Genomic DNA, 25633 nt, shown 5'->3' with positions numbered 1-25633 from the left:
CAGGGCATTGTTTTGCTCAACAATAGTTGATATCTGGGGATGGTATCCTACTTTTATGATTACTTTTTACATCGATATTTGCATAGTAAAAGTTGAAACTATGTTGGTATGACCTTCAGCTTTCTGAATTATGTATATGTGAGCGTATGTGTGTATTTCACCAAATCACACCTAATAAGGCCCATTTTTTTCTAGGGTTAAGGGTTAAATTTAGGACTAGGGTGTGAATTGAGTTTAGGTTACTATTTGAGTTAGGCATGTAATGGTTAGGTTTAGGGTCAGAGTTGTGCCACAGAAATTAATTAAAAATGAAAGGAAGTCAATGAAACATCCTTGTAATGATAGACATACTGTGTGCTTATGTACAGTACACCTGCTAGGTACTTTGTAATGTACCTAGCAGGTACATACAAAGGGACGTTTGTATGTACCTGCTACATACAAATGTAGCAGGTACATTTGTATGTACCTGCATAGCAGGCTGGACGATACGGCTGTAAAACATATAAGCATATAAGCATTTCATATCAGGTGATACTGATAATTATTGATTAATGTTTTGTTTTAAATATCTGAAATACTTCCAAACTGGTGGTGTGACATTTCTCTCTTTTATCCAGTTTTCACTCCACACTATGGTTTTATTTTTAAGCAGTTATGTGGCACAATGGCAAAACCTGAAACTCCTGCAGCTCAAGTTATTCAACAAGTTGTTGCTAGGTCACCAAAGAGTGAATGAGTTGCTAGGTAACCAAAGAGTGAATGAGTTAGTTGATACCACCAACCTTGCTTAGCTGGCTGTGAGATGTTGAAGAGCTGAAGTCTTTCCTCTGCCTACAAGCCCCAGAATGCTTTGCAGTTCTGGATCAGAGTTCAGTGAATATTTTATTGAATACTGAATATCAATCAATCAATCAATCTTTATTTCAGACACAAAAGAGGTCCATAGTAAAACAAAAAGAATAAAAAAACAAAAAGAAACATGACAGTCACTGAGCCACAAATAAATGATGACGCCAATGTTTCCACAATCTTGAGAAAAATCTCGCTGTACTAAAAACAGGGTTTACTAAAATTGCTATTATATTCTATCAGAAATTATCTATTGATCATGTGTCTGCCGTGATATATATTGTTATTGATTTATTGTTGGGATAGCCAATAACATGGAGTCTTCACAGATTGTGGCCCACTCGCTTTGTTTGGGATTGAAATAAAAAAAGAAAACATTGTGGGCACGAGATAAACTGCACATGGTCAGGAATTAGTCTAAATTAGATAGAAAGAAAATTACATCTAAATTAAAAAGCAATAAAGCTATATCATTTCTTTGTGTTCTACAGCAAATAAATGACACAATAACCAAGCAAGCAAAAATGTTTCTCACTTCAGAATTTAATTTGAACCATTAGTGAGGGTAATACACATTATATATTGGTATGAATTGTGTAAAAGACGCATTAGGTGACTTAAAAATGAGATGCATTGCATCAGATAAACCAGCCCTGTATGATTTAGTGATAATTTAGTCTGAACATCAAAAATAAGCCAAATCATTGAAAAATGAGCCATAAATAATCAAGCTGTTGTTTTGTGCATCATGTGGGCCTCCGCAGCCAGATACGTTATGTGAACAAGGAGAACAAATATACATGAGTCTATAACAGAAAGAGATTTCTAAATCAATTTAAGATTGCATACAGTGATATAAAAAAGTGGAAACAGTATTAAATATGTATCTGTCTGTTAGGGAATGTTCACTTATTGATGTCTAATCTTAATTTTTTTTATCTCCAAAAAAGAAATATTGTTCTGCATGTAATGCACTAAAGGTAATCTAGTTAAACTCATTAAAAACAAATGTGAACAAAAATGTGTTTTGTACGTAGGGAAAAAAACCGAGGGCTCAATATTCCTGACAGCTTGTGAGCTCCTCTTCAGCTGAAATGACCTCAGTGAAGCTTCTTGGAGCCTTTTACCTCTCAGGCTGAGGAAAGTTTGTCACACTCCTCACTGAGGGGTTTCTTCCATGATCTGTCCAATTAAAGTCACATCATGGCGTCTCCAGGATCAGGATCTTCACAACATAAATAAAGTTATAATAATTAGTGCTATAGCACAAATAGGACAGAAAATATGAGAATAAATCAAATTGAATGAAATGCTAAAATATTTTTTTGCTTTGGAAAGTAGTAAGGCTTTGCTTTTTTAAAGTTTTAACTGGCAAAACTGAACTGAACTGATTATCAGTCAAATTTATTGGCTGATTCAAAACATTGACAATGAATATCCAGTAAGTAATTTGTAAGCTGCCACATGTTACTCTATTATCAGCAAAGCAGGAGATAATTCAACATGCTTGAGGAAAATAGAACAAGTCCTAGAATGGAGCCTTGAGGAACTCCACATGTAAGTGGTGCTGCAGGACTCAAAAATAGGTAGAAATAAAACTCATAGATTTATCAAGCTGTGACAAGGTAAGATTATTTTTGTCTTGATTTTGTTTACTATACACATCTAATTATGTACGCCTAGTCCTACCATACACACATTCACCACATTCTCATATTCTGAGAGAATAGGGATAGGGTTAGGGTTAACCCTAACCCTATCAATTATTCATATTGTCTCATTTGGTAACATTGGTTCATTGTGTACCGAGGCTGAGTCATTACCACTGTGGCCAGAGTTTAATTTCTGTAACCTCTCTGCACCATTTCATCATTCTTGTGAACTACAAAGCTCAAACCAACATAATTAAATATTTTTTGTATGTTTTATGCCCAACATTTTTTTTCCCATTTTCTGTTTAAATATAAAATAAATATAAGCCAAGCTTTATTGTACGTTAATGCATTTTTATTTTTTTTAAGTGTTTTGATCTTTCATTAATGCATCAATGTTTAAGTTATTTGACACACTCAGTAGTTCAATTATGTATGCAGTGCACTCTTCTTTCTGAATAAAAAAAAATCCAGCAGGTCTATTAAAATTCAAAAAGTCCAGGAATGAAATCTATATTATTGAAAATCTACTCATTTGTGCCGAAGAATTAAAAATCAATACCATATTCACACTGATTATCATTCCTCATTTAGCAATCAAAGAACCAGCATTCATAATGCTGGAGCAACATTACACTCAAGATATTTGGACAGAAAAAAAAACGTGTTAATATTTCAGATGAAGTATAATTAACACCCTCATTAGTAAGTTTTTATCTTTACTTGTGAAAGATTTGTTGCCTGTGGACACAGCAAGGTTTGCTGTCTTTAGTGTTTATGTCAAGATCAGGAAAGCTTGAAGGGACGTTAGTCACTTCACAGAAGTGCGGAAGCATGCCCTGACAGACAGGCTTTTGATGGATAGGAAATACAGCAGAAGACTGTCAAATGATTTTCAAAGGCCTGGCAACTCGACTGAAGAGATTCATCAGGGAATCTCGCCCCCCAACCAGCTGAGGCAGATGGATGTCCTCCCCCAGTCTTTTTCCACTGGAGGTCTTTTTCTGCTTAAAGGGAATTTCTCCTCTTGTTGATTCCCAACTGACGTAAAACTGAGGAAGAACAGGACTAAGTGTTGAGCTGAGGCAAAGATTTGTTTCAACCTGGCGGTTTTCTGATGAGTAGGCATTCTAAATTAGCATCATTAATTGCACCGCATTGAATTAAAGCGTAATTGGATTGAATTTGTTAGAAAAATGACTTTAATTAATTTAACATGACTTGGTTTGCAAAATAAAACCCCGGGCTTTCCAAAGTTCTTTTGGTTTAACTTTCAATTTTTCACTCATTTATGTTTCTTTTTACAGAATTTTAAAAGTTTTAAGATTTTAAAATCATCTTGAGCAATGAACTGTACTCAACAAAAATGTGTATGAGGAACAGAAAGAAGACCTGACATGTATCCTCTTTTAGTACATCGTCTGTGTGCTAAAAGCTCTGTGGGATTCATTTTGTTGTGTCTAAGTCTAATAATCATTTTTGATTAGTTGGTTTTAGTTTTGTAACTAAAAAGTTATGAATTGTTCCCAACAGTCTAAATTATGTTTTCTGTGAGTACTTATTCATTTGTTGAGCTAACAAAATTAAGATGAAGAAAGGACATTTTGATTTAAAGGTAATGTCCAAATCCCAAAAGAAAAAAAATCTAACACTGAAGAATAAATATGAAATGTTCAAAACAGCAATATATATTCTTCAACTATACAGTATTTTTTCTTCATCTATCTGTCCTACAAATTGAAACACATGCCTTTAAGAGTGCTGCCAAAGCACAGCAGGTCTTAATTGATTTTCTCTCTGCCGTTAAATTCCCTCCATGTTCCTAAATACATTCTGAATATTCATTGAAAGCTTATTGTTTCTTGCTTTGAACATCACCTTTGTGGATTTAAATTTCCTATACCATGGATTTTAACAGTTGATTTGTGTGTTCATGAAAAGAAACAACACGTATTATCCTTTTTTTTTTTTTTTACCTTGTGCATATCTTTTGCAAAGCACTTCTGCATGTGTTTTCCCAGATTTCCAGAGCAATTAAAGGACATAAAAGAGCTGCTGGAGAGATGAGGGGCTTTTGTTTACTTTGCTCTTCACAGCTTGTTAAAAAGTAATTATAAAGCTTTGGTTAAATGTAGCTTTTTCTCACTTTCATGCTGAAATAGACTAGGAGATTGTATTTATTATTGTTCAAAACTCATGCATGTGGAAACAGCTGCTTTAAAAAAACACTTGAACTCTGCGGTCTGATTTCATATCATAGAATTGATTATACAGTGATTATTAAGTGAGTGGCATAGAAGGTCATCATCTGAGCTAGCAGTTCACGCCGTATGTCGCCGCTCCACCTTCCTCCTCATTCTAACAGTCTTCACTACCTGCACTTATCCAATTTTCATTGATTTACACTTGGCTAATCCTCTGAATGTACGTTATCCGTCTTCATCCTCAGAATGTATGCACACGGCCGAACGGAACCAGCTGGGAGCGTAAACACATCCTCCAGAAGTCTTGCATCTTCATTGTGATTGAATCCATAAAGAGCAGCTTTGCATTCAATTGTAAAATGGCAGTAATAAGTGTTGCTGTGATTTCAAGTGTTTATCACTTACGGTTGCTTTGGCATCCAGCATGTATGTTTGTTAAATGAGGTGGTTAACACACTATTTGCTCTTACCACTTCATCTGGATCCTAAATCCAACTTTAATTATTAGGCACATGAGAACTCTGCAAACAGTATTTAAATTCACATGTGCACATTGAAGGAGTTATTAGTTGCTTCACGGTCTCTTCCTGAAGCAATTTCAGTGCAAATGATGGGGAACAAAAACCCACAGTTTGTCTTCTGCAAATCTTCCAGCAGCGTTCTTGAGCCAAACCCCGTTCCATGTGTCATTGTTCCTCTGCTGCAGCTTAGTGAGAAACTAACTAGCCGTGAAAGCTCAAATAGGAAATCAAATCCTTAAAAGGCCATACTTGAGCTACTGTTGAATCCTCTTAGGTCTATATTAAAATCCACCTGTACAGAGAAACAAGACATGTTGATTGTTCCCATCACATTTTATCAGCTGTTGGATTCCAAACCTAATGACTCATTATGCGTGCTGAAATAAACTTTGGAAAAGTATTTAACTTGCAGGGCAGTATCACCACTATTTAGGTGGGAAATTAGTTACTCATTAGCATTTTCCAGGAGTGGAAGAGATCAACTTTGAGATCCTCTAGTCACTGGATGGTGTTGGCATTCTTAGTTGTACAATACTGCATCGATTTTGGAACGCTGTTGGTGCAGTTGGCAGTCTGAGAATGGTGAGCCTTCTCTTTTCAAAGGAGAGGCAGAGATTGTACATCACAGTCCTCAGTCTGTCTTTGGATGTGTATGTCTAACCTCTGGATTCAAAAGAAACAATGGTTTAATAAAGGTTTCTTTTTTTCTTGTCACTGACCAGCTTTTTATTCTTATCTGAACATCTGATGTTATCTGTTTGGACAAAGAGGTTTCACGCTGCATATTGTATACAGCTGTGCTCGTCTCCCTGTAGAGAAGTTCCTGGTTTTCGGAACTCGTGTTAAGAAGTTGAATTTCTTGAGTGGGATAACGATTTCTTTCAAGGTGAGCCAGACGTTGCCAGCCTGTATTTCTTAACTTTTCTGCTCCTCCTCCTGGCATGACTGCAGAATAAGATCAAAGTGTACCAAGTCCTGAGTGCTGGTTAGCCACAGGAAACCCTACAGGAGGAAACCTGTGCTGAACATCATCGGTCACTTTAACCTCTTTCATAATCATGTAGCGATTCCCAGAGGTGACTTTCTTGCTTGTGCACTCCCTTTGGTTATCCATCCAAAAGTAATCAGTACTCTCAAGAAGCGTCTTTAAATATTTTGATTGGTTGATGAAACGGTCTATATACTGCACACTATTTCCACCTTGCTTCTCCTGTGAGCAGCTTATCCCAGACAGTTCCTGACAATGTTTAAGCACCAACATAATGGTAAATGTAGCGTGAAGACTGTTCTCTTTTGCCAAGGATGCAGGAGTGTGCGTGCGTTTGTGTGTGAGTGGGAGAGAGAGAAAGAACAAGACAAATAAGGAAATGGAGCTGAAGTAAACAAATGCATTAAATTCACAAATTGTGTGCAAATATGAGTCACTCGCTGACATATGGTAGCTCCTGTTCTGCTTACTTCAGTTGTTTCTCAGTAGTAAAAACTGAATTTTAGCACTGTATACATTAGCATGATGATCATATTCATCACATTGGTGTGCTCCAGTCAAATCAGCTTCTTATTAAAAATCTGATGCTTGATTCACCATGGAAACATTTTAAGAATCTGTAGGAGAAAATATGCATAGATTTGGAGCAGAACAGATTTTACAAACTTAAACATGATACATGTCTTGTGATGTACTTATTTTAAATTGAACATTTGCAGCTCTTTCATGAGCTGGAAACCAGGCCAGCCTTTTCTTTGGGAATATACAGTACTTCAAGTCAGGAAACAGTTGGTCTCTTTTTGTCTGCATCGCTTGTAATAACATTAAAGTGGATTCCTCTTTTGCTAAACATGCACTAGCTGCTGAAACATGTAACAGCATCAATCCTGCTTTATAAGAATCACCAGGATTAGTCCTGTCCTGTGTCCTAACATCAGTCTTCAGCGAAAACCAGCCAGCGCTATATATAGTTCACCCGTCCAGCTTTATATAGGTCAAGATTCCCATCTACAGTTGCGCTGTTACACTTCAAGCTCGTAGTACTCCTGCTGCCGTGTATAATCTTGGCAGTGTTTTTATCCCTTATCTCTCGCCGCTTCCATCCTACAGGCAATGTGGAGCTTTAAGGTATTCCGATAGAATCACTGTTCTAATGCCAAAACTCACAACAACAAAAAAACCTGCAGAGTTTTCTCCGGTCTCTGCAGGATATTTTCAGTGTCTTACCATTTTAGCAAAAGGGAGGAAAGCTGCCAGCGGTGCTTGGATTCGTTTCTGTGGTTGTCAGGTGTTTTCTTTTGTGAGACTTTTCCCGAGGGGAAACCAGCTGACGACCACAGAAGTATCCATGCTTTGATTTTTTTTAATTTTTTTTTGCAGTCATGGGATGCTAAATTAGGACCCTTGAAATGTATTTTTGTCTTTACCTTGGCATTACATTTGATATTTATTTACTTCAGAGTAAGCCTTTGCTTTCATCTGTTTTCATCCATTTTATCAGTCTAAGCAAATTTTCACTGGAATATCGACAAGAGTTTTGGCATACAAGGGAATATGATGATACCAGCAAAACTGGTATCATGGAGAACACATTTCACATGGTGGCAATGAGTTCTTTCCTAAGTGTCACAGCTTAACGATATAGATGGGGGTATTTGTCCAAATTAATTAAACCATGAACGTCCAGGGCTGTGCAAAACTTTTCCTTAATTTTTTTCTACCAAGAAGGAAAAAAAACTTTCTTTTAATCTTTTAAAGTGCTCTTGATCAATAGTTCTCTTGTTCAATGTAGCCTTTGTACCTGACCATCACAGCATAAAGTGCAGCATGTGCTTAAAAAAAGTAGATAAATGGGGGACGAAGAAGAGATAGGCCTAAAAAAAGAGTTCAAGCTGAAAAACTAAAAAGTATAACAAAGACCTGGCATAGACCTGAGGGATGCATCATCCTTCATGCGTTTATGATCATAGTAAATCAAACTGATGATTTCAACTTGTAATTATTCTACTTTTGATACATTTTATATTATGACCTCCATCTTACAACTTGTTGCACTATTTTTGTCCTTGATGTTTGTTGCTTTAATTGTTAAATTAAACACAAGGTTGACACTGATAAATTTGAAACTTAAATCAAAAACCTTGTCAAAACCATGTTTAAGAAAGAAGAACAAGGTTCTGGCTTCCTAAGAACAAAATGGAAAGAAATAAAGTTGAATCCAGATTTGCTCTCTCTTGCTTCGGTTAAGACATTTAGTTTAACCACATTTGCTTTGAATAAGCCACATTCAGTATAATTTCTCATGGAGTTCTTTCTCAATCATCTGCCAAATGCAGCATCACTCTGCTGCTTATCCGCTGCTCTTTCAAATGAATAAACGCATCTGTCTTGTAGGGCTTGTCAGATTTGTTTGTTAAATTCATTCTTATGGAGATTACAGCGAAATGCGCCGGCTGTCATTACCCTTCCCATCATGTTTTGACGACTGTGTGCAGTCAGAGTTCGCTGGGAAATTTTCATTCATCTTGTGCGTTGTTGCATAGACGCGGCGCTTTTTGCATTTGGAACGGATTCAAATACATATTTAGGCAGAGGAATATTTTAAAATTGTTTCATTCCCATCAGTGAAGAACATGTTTTAAATTCTGTAATTAAAGTGTTGGAAAAATCTATACTTTAATCACTATTGGGAATGCATGAGTCATGTCAAACTTTAGAAAGGGTTTTTTCTTCATAATAAATCACTTTGCATCTTAGGTTGCTTAATAGTTGCAAGTAAAGCTTTCAAAAGAAAATAACTGTTAAATGTAAGGCACTTCTCTGAAAGCTAATTATTTTTTAATTGTGCCAAATTCGTAGCAGACATTTTACACACATTATTTTGTCAGTTGAACAAAGCTGTCTGATTAAGTGTTGTCATAAAAAAAGATCCCGGGCCAATTAGATTCAAGAGGAAGACGGACTTAGAGGGAGAGAACAATCTGCAGATTTGTCTCTGTGCCAGCTCCGACAGATGGAAAGAGCAGCGGAAGGCTGGGAGGAGAGAATGGTCTTCGATTTTAACTAACGCTACCGTCAGGGCTCTTTAAAGTTTCTTCTGAGGCAAAACTGTATTTAAACGGACGGGTTATTGCTGCAGAGCTCTCGTTGTTTTCAGGATGTTTCTGTCCTTGTTTTTACCACTGTTTGTTTGGCAAACCTGCAGCATGGAGACTGAGCTACATCAAACAATCTCAGCCCATTTCAAGGTGTTCTTTATCTCAGCAGATATAATATTTACAGGTTGTATTTGAGCAGGTGTTTAGTTTATGTTTGTGTCTCTGAAAGGGAAGTTGGAAGTGAGCCATTTGAAAAAGGCATCAATCCACTCAATTTTGTTTTTCAGTTGATCAGTTACTTTTAATGACTAATTGCAAAAAAAGCTATTGAATTGTAAACAATTACTTAAACTTTAAAGTATGGGATGTATGTATGGAAGACCGCCTCCAACATGACAAACATAAATACATTTTAAAAATGAAACCTTTATTTTCTGTATTTAGAGAAAAAAAAATCAGATTCCTGATGCAAGATGAAGGAACTTCATTATGAAAAACTTTTAATTTTTTAGCTTTATGTCTTGTTATAATGTTTTTCCCTCATCCAAAATGTTCCCTGAAGTGCTGCTTTGATTCATTCATGCAAGCTTGAATCTCCCTTGGCAGCCATTTGTGGTACCTATAGCTCCGCCTACTTATCCATACAATCTACCTTTCAGTCAAGGGAGTGTCGGAAAGGGCAAGAACTTCTTAAAGAGACAGAGGACAATTTTAAGGTGTCAGATAAGGCTATGATACAAAGTTATTTTAGATATATATAGCATTTTCATAACAGTTGAAGATAATATAGACACTTCACTGCGCTATAAAATGGCACTTTGTGCCTGGAAAATACACAATACTCTCCTTTAAACAGTTGCAAGCACATTTTTTGTCATCTTTTCCCAATTGTAGTCTTTAACTCATTTCAATAATATCAGAAATAATAGAAATGACTCATATTTAATAATCTTTTTCATTATTTATTTAGTTTGCCTAAATAATGGGGCCTGATTTATTTAAAATCAAATGCACAATGAAATCTGATTAAAATGAGATTGAAGTAAAATTGATTTGGCTGGCTGCTCAAAGTCTGCACATTAACAAACACTCACAGCATTCGTCAATCAAATGTTTCCAACCAACCTTCTTCAGACAGATCAGCTGTAGCTTTTAAGTGTTCTTTGTTCAGATGCTCATTAGTTAAGTTCATGCTAACCATAGCAATGCTTTCCAGCTATGACCAGTTTTCCCTTCATATGTCCCCATGATAAAATGTCAGATAAGATCCATTCTTAAACTGTACATTGTGCACTGTACAGTTTAATGCTATCAGAGTGTTATTAGTGCCACCTATTGTCCAAAGAAGCTCTTTAAAGTGGACTTAGTCACTGGCATTAATTGGTTTAATGCCAATCATATTGTATTGAGCTACAATTCTCATAGTACCGATGTTTCGTTAAAGGCAACATGACTGACGAGAACCTTCTTTTTCTTTTCTTTCTGTCATTCCTGATTCCATGTCCATCTTGAAGCCACGCCCCCTATGCCAAAAGACTGAAAATGAAGAAAACTATAAAATAAAAAATTGAAGTTGAAAACTTAAAATGTGGAACTGAGAAATAATAAATATCAAAATATGGAGAAGTGAAGAACGTAAATAATTTCTTCAAAATCTTTTAAGAATAAACTCAATATTTTAGTTAAACTGGAAAAAAATGACAAACTTATTTTCAGTTTGAATACATGGTTGTATTTTTCAAGTTCTAGACAAGTAGATTTAGATTAAGTTTTTAATTTCAGGTTTTAGTTGTTTTTTGTTTTTGTTAATTACAATCTTGTTTTTCAAATTAACAAAACATTCATCCCCAATTTAGCTCCACACCCCAAACCTGGTTCATATGACGATGAGTCAGACGCTTTGTTAGTTTTGAAACTTTCAGTCAGATAAAGCAATGCATCAACTGTTGGTGGCCATCACTGATGGCTCCAGTGGCTGCACACACGCACACACACACACACAGATAACTCCTGCAGATGAGGAGCTCTACTCACACAAAGCATTTGGGAGAAAAATAGCTGTAGTAGTTTGGTAAAATCCAAAAATAAAATAAAAAAATAATTAATCTTGAATTCTTTGTGGCCAGTCTGAATGACGGATGGGGATTTCATTAGTGGATTGTGGCAGTGTAATCTGAAGAGTAGAGGACCACCATTACACCTCTGCTCTGCCTCTGGAGCACTGTCGCTGAGTGCCATGCATGTTAATCTCCATTTCCTTGATTATGTGTGGGTACATACGATCAAAGTCAGGGTGACTTTCTCTCTTGTTCGTCTTCGGCTTCATCAGAGTGAGGAAGGAAACGAGGAAACGAGGAGAGCAGCGCTGGAGTAAACACCTAGACAGGTGTCTGGCGAGGGACAAAGATTAGATTTAGAAAGCAGCCAATGTTATTTTCTCTGCTGTGAGACTGCTGTAAGACATTAAGCACTAACTGAAGCTCTCCGTGTCCCACTGCAGAGACGCTTTTTCCCTGCAGCTGCCTCCTCAGGCTCCCAGTCCTCCTCCTCCTACGTTCGCTCACACGGCTTCCTTCCCTCTCTCCTCTTTTCTCCTGTGTGTGTTTAAAAACTTCTTCCTTGTACCTCATCAAGATGGATTAGCCTTGAAAGGATCCCTTCTGTTTCCATCACCGTCCCTACATTTTTTTTCCTCCTCGGGCAGTCGTGTGTCATCCCTCCTACCTCCCCTCAGACCGCTGGCTGGCACACAGCAGCCAGCGTTTTCTCCAGCTGGAGTGGAACCGAGCACATTAAGGATGGGTCTTTTAAAGTGATCAGACTTGCTGCCGTCATGTGGAGGGGCCATTTTTCTTCATTTTAAACCCTCTGTCTGCTTGCCAATACTATAGATTTTCTATCATCTCCTTAATCACAAGCTCTGCAATTGGAAAAGTGATTGGCCATGCTGCTCTACAGTATCTGAAAAGGTCTAGTCATCTCTGTTGGGCCACCATTTGGACAGTAAAGTAAGATGTTCTCCCCCTCAACTCCCTGTAAACTTCTCTGCGTTTTTCAGTAAGCAGACTTTTCTGCACAATCTGTCAGGTAAAGAAATCCCAGAGCAAAGCATCTGTGTTTGCTGCTGCATGTTAATTCAACAAGCTTCATAACTGTGCAACCTGTTCAAAGTTGAATGTAAGCCAGAATGTTACTTCATCCACGTCTGATCATTGTGAAGCAGTAACAGAAAAAGGATCTTTTTTATGAGAAGCTCAATGCTTGTGTTTTTCAGGTCGGCGGATGGTGTGTGCCCAGCAGGAACAGTGGTAGTGAGTCGTCTGAAGATGGGGGAGGTGGAGGAGGCTGACCACATCGCCACCGACTCGTCCTCACAGAAGGTACGGCACACTCTAAACTCAAGATGTGGAGAAAACCTTAAAGAAAATCCATTCCTTAAAGGAATCACACTGAAAATCATATTTTTAGTGCATTGTTCAACAGAGAAAATTTTTCTTTTTACTACATCACCGCAGTATTTACCACAACCTCCTCCCAGTAAACCAATCCTTGAGACCGCCTTCTAAAAATTCTTCTTATTATTTTATTTTAATAGTTTAAACATCAAACATATCTTAATATGCACTAATACACATGATGGAAACTATATTTGCATTACTGCTAGCATCTACTATTATCCTTACATCCAATCAGGGGAAAGCAAAATAAATGGCTCTCCTGGATTGACTGCAGCCAATTGTGTGTCAAGGTTTTCTTTGAAATTATTGTAGATGTGCTTTACAGAAAGAAAAAAATAAAACTTTATGTGAATAACTTGGTCAGCAAATCTGTGGCACAGGGATTTAAACCTCAAACAATCCGTATGAAAATAAATGTAACCAGAACATTTTGTCTTCATTTCACTTTTTTCAGGTAATAAGCATGTCAAGGAACTTATAATTAGTGATTAATGACTGATGGGCAACATGAACTTATTTTTATGATGACAGTTTGTGGTACTGTAATGATAATAATAAAAGTTAAGAAAATAACTACTTTTTACTAAATTTTTAGAAAATTGTAAGGCTGTGACTGCATGACACATCAATTAAAACCCCACAAACACAAATACTGCTCCTGACAAACATTCCCATTTGTAATACACATCTTTAGAGTGTATATTACTACCCTACAGACATTAACTGTATTTAATATTTTTTTTCAAATTCATTGATATTTATTGATTCTAATAATCCCAACAACACGATTTTTAAACATCATTAATTGAAATGTATCATGACAACGATGAAATATTAATGACACAATTAATTCCCACCCCTGTTTATGGCTCTCTGTGCCATTGAGGTATAAATATGACAACGCAGACAGAGGCCAGTTTCCCATACAGACTTCAAAAAGATCCAGCCATTGGACTGAAGTGTGTGTTGCTCTCTGAAAGTAAGAAAATGGGGGCAAGAAAATCACAACCCGCTTAAACTTGTCCAGATTTTCAGCGAGAGCAATAAATAAAAAGTTTTTAAAAACTGGAACAGTAACAAATAAGGCTGGATGAGAACCCAATTTTATCTTGCGTCTTGCACAGTGAGGAGGATGGTAAGGGAGATTTAAGAAATATCTCTCCAAATCTAATTGTCAGACGACTGCAGCACAGAGTGGCATTTTGAGGTTGCCAAGACTCAATAACTACCATCAGACTCTAGATGCAAGAAAAAAACCTTTATCTTTATCTAACATGACAAATGTAAATGGAGACTGCGAAACGGTAGCGGGGATTTAACTGGAAATGTTTGTTCTGGTTTGTTAAGACTAAGATTTTGATTTTTCAACAAATGCAGAATGAAAGGTGGAGGATCCATGATGCTGTTTCCCTTCCTAATGACTTGGAAACCTTGTTAAAGTAATTGGCATGAGGAAAAGTCGACAAATTTTAAATAGAAATCTGGTAAAAAAAAATATCACTAAGTAATTGTTCCAAATCAACACAGAAATTGTTTACCAAATACAAAATCAACTGTCTTCCATGGTTATTTCAGTCTCCATTATTAAACCCCATAATTAACATGTGAGTTGGGCTAAAGAGGACAGAGTAATATCACTTTCTCAAATTAAAGGTTAGATTCCTAACATTTGTATTTTTGAGATTATGCGACTACTGTAAAAGACTTCAGACTTTTTTACCCTACATTATGAGAAAACCATAAAATGTGAAGAGCGTGTTATTTGGCAAAGCACGAGTGTCTGCATATCAGATCCCTTCTGCTTATCCTGGGATTAGACCAGCTCTGCTCATTCTCTCCAGTGAGATTAAATAAATTTAAGTGAACCCTAATGAGGATTTAACCGGCGTGCGGACGTTTATCGTCGGCATTAGCATGATGGAGATGCTGATGGAGAAACGATCTGAAATCTTTCCAACCACTTTTATTTTATCTGTGTTCCACTTCTTTGTTTATTTTTCCGTAAACATTTCCTGGATGGCAGTTTTGCTGCAGCCAACGCCCTCGTTATCCGCGCTCTAATCCTATTCGCTGCTCAACGTTTAACTCAATCAGGGAGGAGAACGGGAAGAGCGAGCTTCCTCAAAATTTTACTTTAAGTTTATGCAAATGGATGCCATCAGAGCTGAAGTGAAGTGATATGTTCCCTCATTTCACTCAGTTTCATTCTTCACATTAATATCAAACGCATGTGTGCTTTAGAGCCAACAGGCTTTAAATATTAGAGAAGCAGCTTTCATGATGTGTCTGATGTACTTTCATTACAATGTTGCAACATATAGATTTATAGTTCATGCCTGCTGTCAGTGAGCTGTCTCACTTTGCGTGTGCACCCGTGTTTGTGTGTGTGTGTGTGTATGAATCACTGTCTTATATAATTGACCAAAGGCTTCTGCACGGTTGACTGGCTTTAGCTTTGCCCAGCCCTGGTGCTGGTACAGGGAGGGTCCCTGCCAGGCTCTTGAGTGTCACCGGCAATCTGCCCATGTCTTCTTGATGAATGTGTTGGCATGTGTGTGTATGAGTGTGTGTGTTGTCAGAGCAGATTTCCGCCTGTGCATGCTGTTTCCGTTGTAGAGAATATGCAGAGGAACAAGGGAAGGGAAATGACATCAGGAAGGTTTGCTTCAGATGGAGTTTCTGCACAAACTTTGTGCTTTTTTTTGGGAGGGGACTTATTGGGATTGGGGTCTCTTGTTTGATTAGTTGGAGTGGCTGCTGCTTCTTATGAATATCCCACTACCCCTGTGAAAACACTCACCCAAAACAAGAAAGAGAATTGAGTCACCTTTGATCTGATCTCCTCTCATATTTTAGCCATCAAAGGAGCGTCGACCTCACACTGACCGCTGCCCACAATTACGATAAAACACCTTCGGCAGCTGCGCTCCTCGGCTTTTTGTTAATGCTTCTCTCTGTCTCCGGCCCTTCTCGCTGGGATTTTCAAATGTCAAACGTCACCTCTGCTTGTTCTGATCAATGGGCAGGGTTTCATTTGGACCCTGTGTCTGTGTGCATGTGAAAGCATAGGCGTTGATTGGTGTTGTCCTTGCTCTAGATCCCTTTCTTAACTAGAAGAGTTTGCTCCATGCAGCCATTAAAAGCCTTTTTCTGGGGACAGATTTGTCTGTCTTGCTGTGTGTAATGGTTCCTCAGACCAGGCAGAGCTGACATGCAACAAGCGAGAGCGATTGTTAGCTGTCAGCCCTGCTTTGATCAGGAAAACCCAGACTTAATGCTTCAAGGGGCGGCCCAGCCGAGGCATGAATTTAACATTTGTATTTGGAGATGCAGAGTGTGGTCTAAGAGGGAAGTTTTAGTGGTTTTTTTGTCAAAATTCTTTTGCTACAAGTTCTCAGTAGTTTTCTTAATTTTCATGATCAAGATGGAAAAATATGCTGAAACGTTTGAAAGGAAAATGTGGAGAACAGGAAAATCAAAGAATGCAGCTGAGAGTGATTACTTTGTTTTAAAAAGTTAATTGTTGAACAAACAGATTAAAAGCAAAATCTCCATCTCCAGTTTGAACCACTACTTGCGACAAAGACTAACACTTACATTTTGGCTGCATTTATATTAAATTTGCAGTTTCTGCTCCAATTCTGACCAGCATTATTATTCTGATGTCAGTCAGCCTTCCCATTTCTACAAGCTATTGTAAGAACAAACTGCTTTCTACTTGTGGGACATGAAGTGATTCTGGAAGTGACACTTATGAGTTATTTGGTTGTCAAAAGTCTATTTCAAGGATACTATCAGTCACACTTCTGAAACTCTAGGAGCCTATATCAAATTAGCTTTCTTTTAAAACGTTTGTTTAGCCCCATAAAAACACCTTCGCTTCATTCCAACATGTTTTAGTTGAAAGGAGGGTTAAAATACTAGAACAGCATCTGAATTCAGTATTTTTTCATTCATTTTGCTCAGACAGAAAAATGCTGCTGTTATAGTTAGTTACAGACAAAAGAAAGCAATTTTTCTAATAATTTTCATGCTTATAAAGGTATTTTATAATGCATATAAGCATAAAAATTATAAGTATAAATTTTGTGCTTATAAAAGCATAAAAGTTATGCTTTTAATAGAAATTAAAAGCATAACTTTATAATTATGCATTTTAAAAAAGCATAATTTTTTGCCCTCACTGATCTGGCTGTTGTATGAGTTGTGTTCAACTTTGGAAAGTTTTTTTCCTCTAAATCCAGGAATTTAATTCATATTTCTACAGGAAACAAAATATATTCCTGTGTTTTTCCACTGAGGATCCTGTAGGTGATCTTTGCAGAAAAATGGTTTGCAAAATCCTTGTTCTGTGTTGCCAGTATGTTGAGACAGATCAATTTAACATAGTCCCATAAAATTGTCTTTCTGTTTTAAAAAATAAATGGAAAAGATGATCAGAATTTATGTTTCCTACCTTCAAACTTTTTACGTTTTCTGGTTCTAAATTGATACGCCCTTTAGTTTTCAAAATACCAAAACGTTTTGACTTTGCATGACTACAAATTGACTTAAATCTTGACTCTGATGGAGACACTGCAGTGTTAATCAGTTCATTTGAGGACTGAAAGCTGTTAATTAATCAGTGAGGTTTTGAATGAAATTCTGACCACAGATAGATGGACGGACAAAAATTGGCACCAGGATGTTTCTTGGAGAAAGATCCAAATGGCATTGTGTTAATGAACCAAATAGACAAAAGTGAAAAAAATTCTTAGTTTATAACTGATCACTAAATAAAATAATCAGCTAAATTAGATTTTAGAGCTTGCAGCATTGGCACTGTTCAGTATCCTTCAAGAAAATCAGTTCATGTCAATGATCTAAATATGTGCAAAAGGTCAATAAAGTCTGTTTTCATGTGCATTGCTGTGCCAGCAAAAGAGTGAGGAGTGTTTTTAATGCCAGACTGATGAGTCATGTTTAATCCAGTCTTTGCTCCACAACAACAGCCATCGACAGAAGGAAACTCCTCTCTCCCTTCGTGACCTCACCACGTTAACATTTCTAACTTGGCATCAGTTTGTAAAACCAGGGGCGACTGGCTTTGCTCAGTAACCATGCGGGTTCCTTGCTTCATCTCTGCGGTGAGCTGGCTCCTCCGGTTCACCACATGTTGATTGTGGGTCCTGAGAATAAAGAACAGAGCTATCCTCTTCTTGGCTAGCAGGACACGAAGGTTTACCCTCACAGATTGCATCCAGAAGGAGCGCTCTGATCTGGGCTCCTACTGGGTCAACACAAACAGGAAGGCATAAAAAACTAAAATAGCTCTGGCCGCCAGCGGAAGCCATAAGCCATGATTCACACATGCACTATTAGCTGATGTTGAGAAATTAAGTTTAAATTGCCTGTCAGAAGAGGAATCAACTGAATGAAAATGAAAGTTCAGGCTCCCCTTTATTCTGGTGGATGTTCAACAACAACACAAACAGCAGAACATGGCGGTGGTGATTCTTCTTCTCTCAGAAAACCGGTGGATTGACGTGGAAAGAGCTGCGAACTAGAGATGTTCTCCCAAACCCAGAGATTGAGAGAACAAGTCGTCTGTAAGGTGGCGTTGGCAAAATTTTACTAAAGATGTAATGTAAAACTGAACCGATATGTTCTTCCAGTATTATTTAGTGGTTATATCCAGTTTATTGAACTAATTTTATATTTTTTCCCTTACGGATTGGTTTGTTTTACATACTAAATGTTACATGTTACATTAAAGGTGGGAAAAGTTTGCAAAGTATTTATTTTAACTTTATCCAACTTTTTATTTTACACAAACCTGGCATTGAGCAGGTGGCAGACGTTTCAGTGTCACTTCATTTAATATTCCCTGTTCTAAATCAGTGCGTGAAACGTGAGCAGGAGCTCTTATAATGATAGCTTTTCTCTACTTTGAGACTTAATTTAAATAGTTTTCAGTTCCAGTCTTACTGATTTACCGAGAAGAAACAAAAGCTCACAATGAGTGAAAAGAGAGACATCTGCAAATTCATCAGCATTCATGTATTATAAGGGTTAGAAATTCAGGTTTTTATTAAATATTTTCAGAAATTTAGAAGTACCTTTTCTGGCAGCTTTACAGAAAAACAAAAAAGCACTGAACATAATGAGTTTGTTGCTTAGTAACACTATTAATGATGATTTAAAACTGAAGTTGAACACTTTTGTTTGGTGTAATTGGAGTTAGTATTTCCATACTGCAGGTTGTGTGCAAATTGACATACAGAAGACATAATATTTGTAATAATTTAATATTTGCTCTTAGAGAGGGAAATATTCATTTGGAAAATCAACAACAACTCATTTAGGATTGAAGGGGGGCAGATTTCAGATCTGCTCTCATTTCAGAGAAGTCAGAATGTTTCCCTCCAGATTTTTCCTTTTATGAGCTTAATAACTGCAGTATAGGCGCAGCATTATTTGTCGAGTGTCAGTACATCAGCAGCTGTTTACTGTGTCGTGTTTTATGTGATGCGTGTCTTTAAAAGCTTTAATTGCTAATGTTCACTTTTTCCCTGATTTTTGTTTGTTTTAGTGAAATTTGATTTAAGTTGATTAAATTCCTCCAACGCAAACACTATAAAACGCAACAGAAAGAATCAGATCAGATTCATGTGTTCGAACGGCCTAGTCAAAGTCCAAATTTAAAATCAGCTTGGGATGTTCGGTCTGACTAAGCTTGAGGTGTTTTGCAAAGGAGAATGGACAGAAGTTTGATCCTCTAAATGGAGAAGCTGGTAGAGAAATGGTCAGAAAGTTTTGAGGTTTGAATTTCAGAGAAGATGGATTCAAAAATATGTTAAAATAAATTAATTCAGGCGGTTAAAGAGCAATGCACACCACACTTCTAAATGTTTTCTTTTGTAAGAATATTATCAATGCCATGTATAAGTTTCCTTCCACTTCATATTCATGTACGGACACTTAAGGGGTATGAATACTTTTCATACTTTGTCATATTTCTCCTGACTTATTGCGTTTGCTAAACTTAAAGTCCTAGTAACTGTGAGGTTAAGTGTTCCTGTCATGGTAATAATCAAAACCTGTTTGTGTTTATAAGACGAAGAAACACTTTGATGTATATTTGTGTTTCTTTCAACATCAGTGTCCTTTGGTGTGTGAGCCTGCGGACCAGTCCTGCATCGACAGAGAAGATTACGCTCTAACTGGGCCAGGTACGTTTTCCAACAATCATCACCTGTAACTCAACTGTTCCTTTCTGTTTTTCAGGGCTATAATGTCTTTTTTCCTCCTACTTCCGTAAAATTTCACAAAGTCTTCTCCGCAGTTATGGTTCTCAACTCAAAGCCGTTTAAGCTTGCCTGGAAGAAAAGGTTAAACTACTGTAATTTTTCTGTACTTTATTCTGATCCACTTAATCTTTGCAGTAGTTAAAATCCCAAAACATCTTTGGTAAAATTCCCTTGATGTTCTCCATCTAATAACCACAAAATTGATCCTTTGAGCAAACTTTGAATGAAGACGATTTGAAGCGTCTCCTGTTTGAACAAAAACTTTAGATTTCACTGTTTTGATCTAATAAGTCTTATTTCCTGCATGCAGTCAGCAAATGAACCCCTCGGTTCTCCCTGAACGATGAAACGACAGGAATCCAGCTGCGTGAGAATAATTCTCCGGCTGCACAGAAAGTTGGATCCGACTCTGACGAAAACAAGAAGTGTGGAGAGAAAATTAAAGACAGTGTCGCAAGAAAAGGAGAGAACTTGAAAAGGTTACAGATCCTGCTGTGCTAAAACGTCACAGTTGTTGTTTAAAGAAGACTTCGCGGAAAATATTTTCCTTCCAGCACCCATTCTCTCTCTTTTATGCAGATTCATATCACTTCTCTCAGCTCCCCAGCAGCCCGGCTCCTGTTGTAATGGTGTCATTGTCACTTACATTTTCTGCTGTGAATAACTAGTGAATGGCAGCAATTTTTGCAGGTGCACATCTGCAGCCTGTCAGAAACAATACCTTCCCTGCAGATGCCACCAGACTGCGTAATGCAATTTTCTCTTCCACTTTTATTGGCTTTCCAAATGAGCCTGCAGAGAGCAGTGAGGAAACAGGCCTCTGCGCGGCGCGGCGCAGGGAGTCATTTTCTTAAGAGGTGTCTGGAAGGGAAACGGAGGCGTCTGATTGGTGCTCAGATTAGTGGGACGGGGAAAGGGGCAGGCGGGGGGGCTGGGTTCAGAGGTTAATCCGCTTCTCTGAAGATAGTGGAAGTCAGCAGCTATCACTCCTCTGGTTTAAAGTTTTCTTTGCTTTCTCTCCATTCTCCTTCCTCACCCTGTGCGTTTTGTCATCCTGTTGACTTTCCATAATCCTCATGCCCACAATAAATCTCATTTAAATATAATTATGAGCTTTTTCAGGGGTCAATTTGAGGCTAGACTTAACTATAATCCTCATTAATTTCATCTTCAGCAGCACAGGAAAAAATAATAAGCCTTTCTATGGTCGATTTACCCTGCAATTATTGTTTTGTAGAGCATTTTTATGCCTTTTTATTTCATACGCTAAGATATTTGCTGGTACTCATAAGTGAAAATCAAAACAGTCTTTTTGATTATAAATCTACCATTACATTCAGACAGAGCCTTAAAAATACAAATAATAATAACACTGCTTACAGTTTATTTGTAGTTATATGAAAATCAATTGTGATTTTGGTGTACAGCAGAGGTTAAGTTATGTAAAGAATGCTAATTCACACATATACATTCAAACCTTTGGTCAGGTTTTTGGGTTGTTTTCGGTTTTCTGAAATTTTTTTTAGCGACTGTTGGTAGTTTTTTCTCATTCTTAGTTTTTTTTGCTTATATTTTGATCAGTCTTTCCTTATTTCTTTATTTATGTCTCGGATTTTTACTGCATTAGTTCATTCTTTGTTAAATTATTCTTTATTTATGTTAGATTTGTGTTTTTCCAGCTCCCCAGTTTGTGTTTTCTCCTCCCTGTAGCATGGTTCACTTTATGAGGAAGTACATTTATATACATGAGTGTATTTATATTACCCTGCATTAAATTCAAATTAGGCCAGTCCAAAAAACTAATATTATATTCAGTTAGCGAAATTAAAAGATTATTTTAAGCCTAAATTTGCCACTTAAATAGTTGCAAATAGAGTTAGTGAAAAAACAATATCATAAATAACAAGGAACAAGCAAATCAGGTTGAAAGAAATTTTATAAAATATCTTAAGCTTTGAACATCTCAGGGAACAGCTACTGTTCATCAATCAGAAACAAAATGAATCAGGAACTTCTGCAAACCTGCTAAAACACCTAAACAGACATGCCACACAAGAGAGAAACAGCTAAGATGATAAGAGATAGTCACATTCTCCACAAATCTGAATTTTATAGGAGGTCTTAATCAATCAGGGAATTTTTAGTCAAACTTCAAAGTTGATTCTCTCCATGCAATGCAACTGATGAATTTGTGAAATTGCAATGAAAAGGACAAACAGTTGAATATGTCTGCACTGTTATGCCTGGATATCTAAAAAATATATATGCATTTCACTGATGTTATCTGCCAAACATCTGAAAAGATCAAGGCCTGTTAACACTTCAGCAAAGCAGTGTAGATAATCATATAACATAAAAGAGATGTAAAGATGACAGAAATCTATTTTTGGAAGTGGAACAGCTCTTAAGAACTTTATTCTTGACTTTCTTTGGAGAATTTCTTTAATTTGAGGATCTTCGTAAAGATGTGTTCTCCAGGTTGAAAATTGATCTGAATTTCACAGAATTTCACTTTGTAAAAACCCTTTGCTGTCCTTTCATGCCTGAATCAACGATATCAGTTAGTGATTTCTAACGCTGCAGTAAGGAATAAAACCCTTTGTTTCTTTGTTTATGCTTTACATTTTCCATAGAATATACTACATTACATCCCTGTCTATATAAGAAACCATAGGCACACACACATACACACATTCTGTCTGAATAGGTTTCTCTGTCACTAGCAAAGTTTCACTTCTCACCCACATCTTCCCAGTTCTGCACTTTGTAAACTTTAGAGCAGGTCTTGCCTGATTATGAGAGAGAAACAAACTTCTCTATCTCCAGAAACACTCCCAGAATGAGCGGCTGGCTTCCTAAAAAGAGGATCAAAGTTGCTTATAATTGGTTGACCTGACATAAGATTGTTTGTATTTTAAAGCAACAGTTTGTGTCACCAGCTGCTGTGAAAAAATCTGCCGTCTAATTAAAGTGTGTGCAGGTTTTCATAACACCAACATTCTCTAGACCGTCTAGTTTTTGTGTCCTCCTAACCTTCTGATAAAAGTCTGACTTTTAATTGGATTCATCTATTGGGCTCATGCAGTGGGTAAAATATTCACACCCCCTGAACTTTTTCACCTTCTGTCACGGTACAGCCACAAATGTCTGTGTATTTTACTGGGATTTCATGCGACAGACCAGCACAAAGTAGTTCATAATTGTGATGTGAAATGAAAAGTTATACATGTTTGAACATGTTTGAACATTAAGTGCATATTAGAATGCTAAATAGGAAAACTTTTGGCAGGTAGAGATAACGGAAGCAACAATATAACAAAACTCAGGGAAAATCTGAGAGAGGAACCGGCAGAAAAACACTACAAACCAGTAATTCTTAACACACAGTCAGTTCTTGGCAATAGGTTAATGGTCCTTGGTGTCTCGAAAATGAGCCCTTTCAAAAACCTCTGAAATGTAATGGCAGCAAGCACTGCCCATCACCTAGCAACCTCAGCAAAACCCAGCCCGTTCTTGCTGGTTGTGCAGGAGGCTCCACTTCTGCTTTTAAAAGATGTATGGTTGTATAATTGTGCATCTGTTTGCAGCCATTTTCATGTGTGTGTGTAAATGGTGAGTTGGGGGGCGCAGCTGCCAGCAACTTAGACAGACTAAGATCTCATTATCTAAGAATGACATTGTGTAAAAATGTCATGAACATATTTGTGTTGTCTATAGACCTATCCTAACCTGTACAAGAATGCATAATGGGTCACCTTTGAATACACTGAGGAATAGAAAAGAGTGGCATAAAAACCAGAGGGACCAATTAAGTAGAGGGATCTGGGTGAAGATAGCAACCAAAGTGAGATTAGGAGATGTGAAAAAGATGGAAAGATAGGCAAGCTAGCAGGCTGAGGAAGAGAGAAAAATGAACAAAGCTGAGACTCTGGGAAACCAGGTAATAAAGGGAAAAAAAACTGAAACTAACAGGAACAGTAAACAGAAAGGAACGCTAATCTAAGAAACCTAGATCTAATACTCAAATAATGATAAACTGATAAGAAAAACACAGAGAGAACTGAAGACCACATCTAAGTTAATAAACAGGAAGAGATCAAAACAGGAAACAAAGATAAGACTAAAGTCCAACCACCATCGGATCATGACTCTTTCTTTATGTCATATCCTGCTATGACCAAGTCTCAATGAGAGGATAATTTTATAGTTTGGATAGATTTACAGCCGTTATCCTCCCCTGAGTTAGCAACGGTTCGAGCCTGGCCACCCCCATGAAAATTTTCAATGAACTCATACTGTGATGCATCTCCTTGGATCTATTGGCACCGAGAGCGTGAATAAAGTTAACCCATTTAGCTGACGACAATTTAGAAGGCGCGCTGTAAAAGTTTAGCACCTTTAGAAATGTTTTTACAGGCATTCTTAGAAACAACTATACAGCAGGAGCGAGAGCCACTTTAACACTCAACAGCACATCACGCAGAGGTAGCAGGATTAATGGGACAGGCGCTGCATGACACACAGCTGTGGAAATAAATCACAGTTTTGAGTCGAACTTTGTCAGTTTTCTGAATGAGGAGTTTGTTGTGTACGGCACCATTTTCTGTGTTGTCATTTGCTCCAGAAGTATGGATCCCAGTTTTAAATGAAAGCAAAAACATCTTCCTGCCACGCATGTTTGACCATCGTGACACAAAGTTGTCAACGTTTCACCTCGGGTGCTCCGGCTCCGTCTTATTGAGCAACTTTTTTTTTTCAGATAAAGGAAGAAGGAGCAGTAAACACTGTTTAAGGCTGACAGCTTTCTCGCCTTCTGCTGCAAGCATGCAGATAAGAGCATTAGGGCTGTTTTTCGTTTTCAGCCTCTCGATTGCTGCTATTAGAAACTCTGCAGAAAGGAGGAAGATGGTGCAGAATGTGAATCAGGTGGCGGGGTTAGCATCCAAAACTTCAAAATGATTGTACAGCCTGTGACTTGGTGTCATACAATAAATAAGCAATTAAAATGGAAACAGAGGAGATTCGGGGGCAAAGATTAACAACACGAGGGTTGTGTATTTTCTGTGCTGACATTGAAGAAGAGAGAGAGGAAGTGGAGCTCGGAAGATGAGAAATGTCTTATCTTTGGCAGACACAGCTATTGATTATAGAATTTAATTTGTGCTTCATACCTCCTGTGACTTTTAAAGACTTCTGATGTCTTCCCGCTCTGCTGTGTCCTTGAGGGTGGCAGCTGCCGTTGTTGGTTTAGATTTCCTATTCGACTTTGCTAAATTTTCGAGGGATTATCCCAAGGATTTCCATTGGCAAGAATGTGTTTTATTTTGTGCTGTGTCAGATGCATCTCTATTCATTTGCTCTCTGCTCCTTCACAGTGTTCAGGAACCCGGTATGCAAGGTGTACAGATTTCAGACAGTGGACAGCAAGTGGATGCTGGTGCGGGAACAAATGGAGGAGTGCACTCTGTCGTTCACCATCCCCAAACAGCTGCTGTCGCTCTACATCCAGGAGGACAGGAGCAGGTATGCCGACCGATTGTTGAGCCTTTAAATGCCACGGCAAAATCTCCT

At 37.5% G+C, this 25633-nt stretch overlaps 1 protein-coding gene across 4 annotated transcripts in view; it reads left to right on the top strand.

Moving 5' to 3' along the window:
* The window catches only part of inpp4b (inositol polyphosphate-4-phosphatase type II B), a 198999-nt gene that overhangs the window by 90697 nt on the left and 82669 nt on the right, over positions 1–25633 (top strand). For all 4 annotated transcript variants that reach the window (XM_028016222.1, XM_028016220.1, XM_028016223.1 and 1 more), the window contains 3 exons: positions 12590–12695; positions 19915–19984; positions 25438–25585. In XM_028016222.1, the coding sequence (XP_027872023.1) occupies positions 12590–12695; positions 19915–19984; positions 25438–25585 (324 nt within the window). The remainder of the gene's footprint in view (positions 1–12589; positions 12696–19914; positions 19985–25437; positions 25586–25633) is intronic.

Source organism: Xiphophorus couchianus, chromosome 5, assembly GCF_001444195.1.
Source record: "Xiphophorus couchianus chromosome 5, X_couchianus-1.0, whole genome shotgun sequence".
Taxonomy (NCBI): domain Eukaryota; kingdom Metazoa; phylum Chordata; class Actinopteri; order Cyprinodontiformes; family Poeciliidae; genus Xiphophorus; species Xiphophorus couchianus.
Note: the sequence above shows the minus strand (reverse complement) of the source record. Positions and strands in the feature narration are given on the sequence as shown.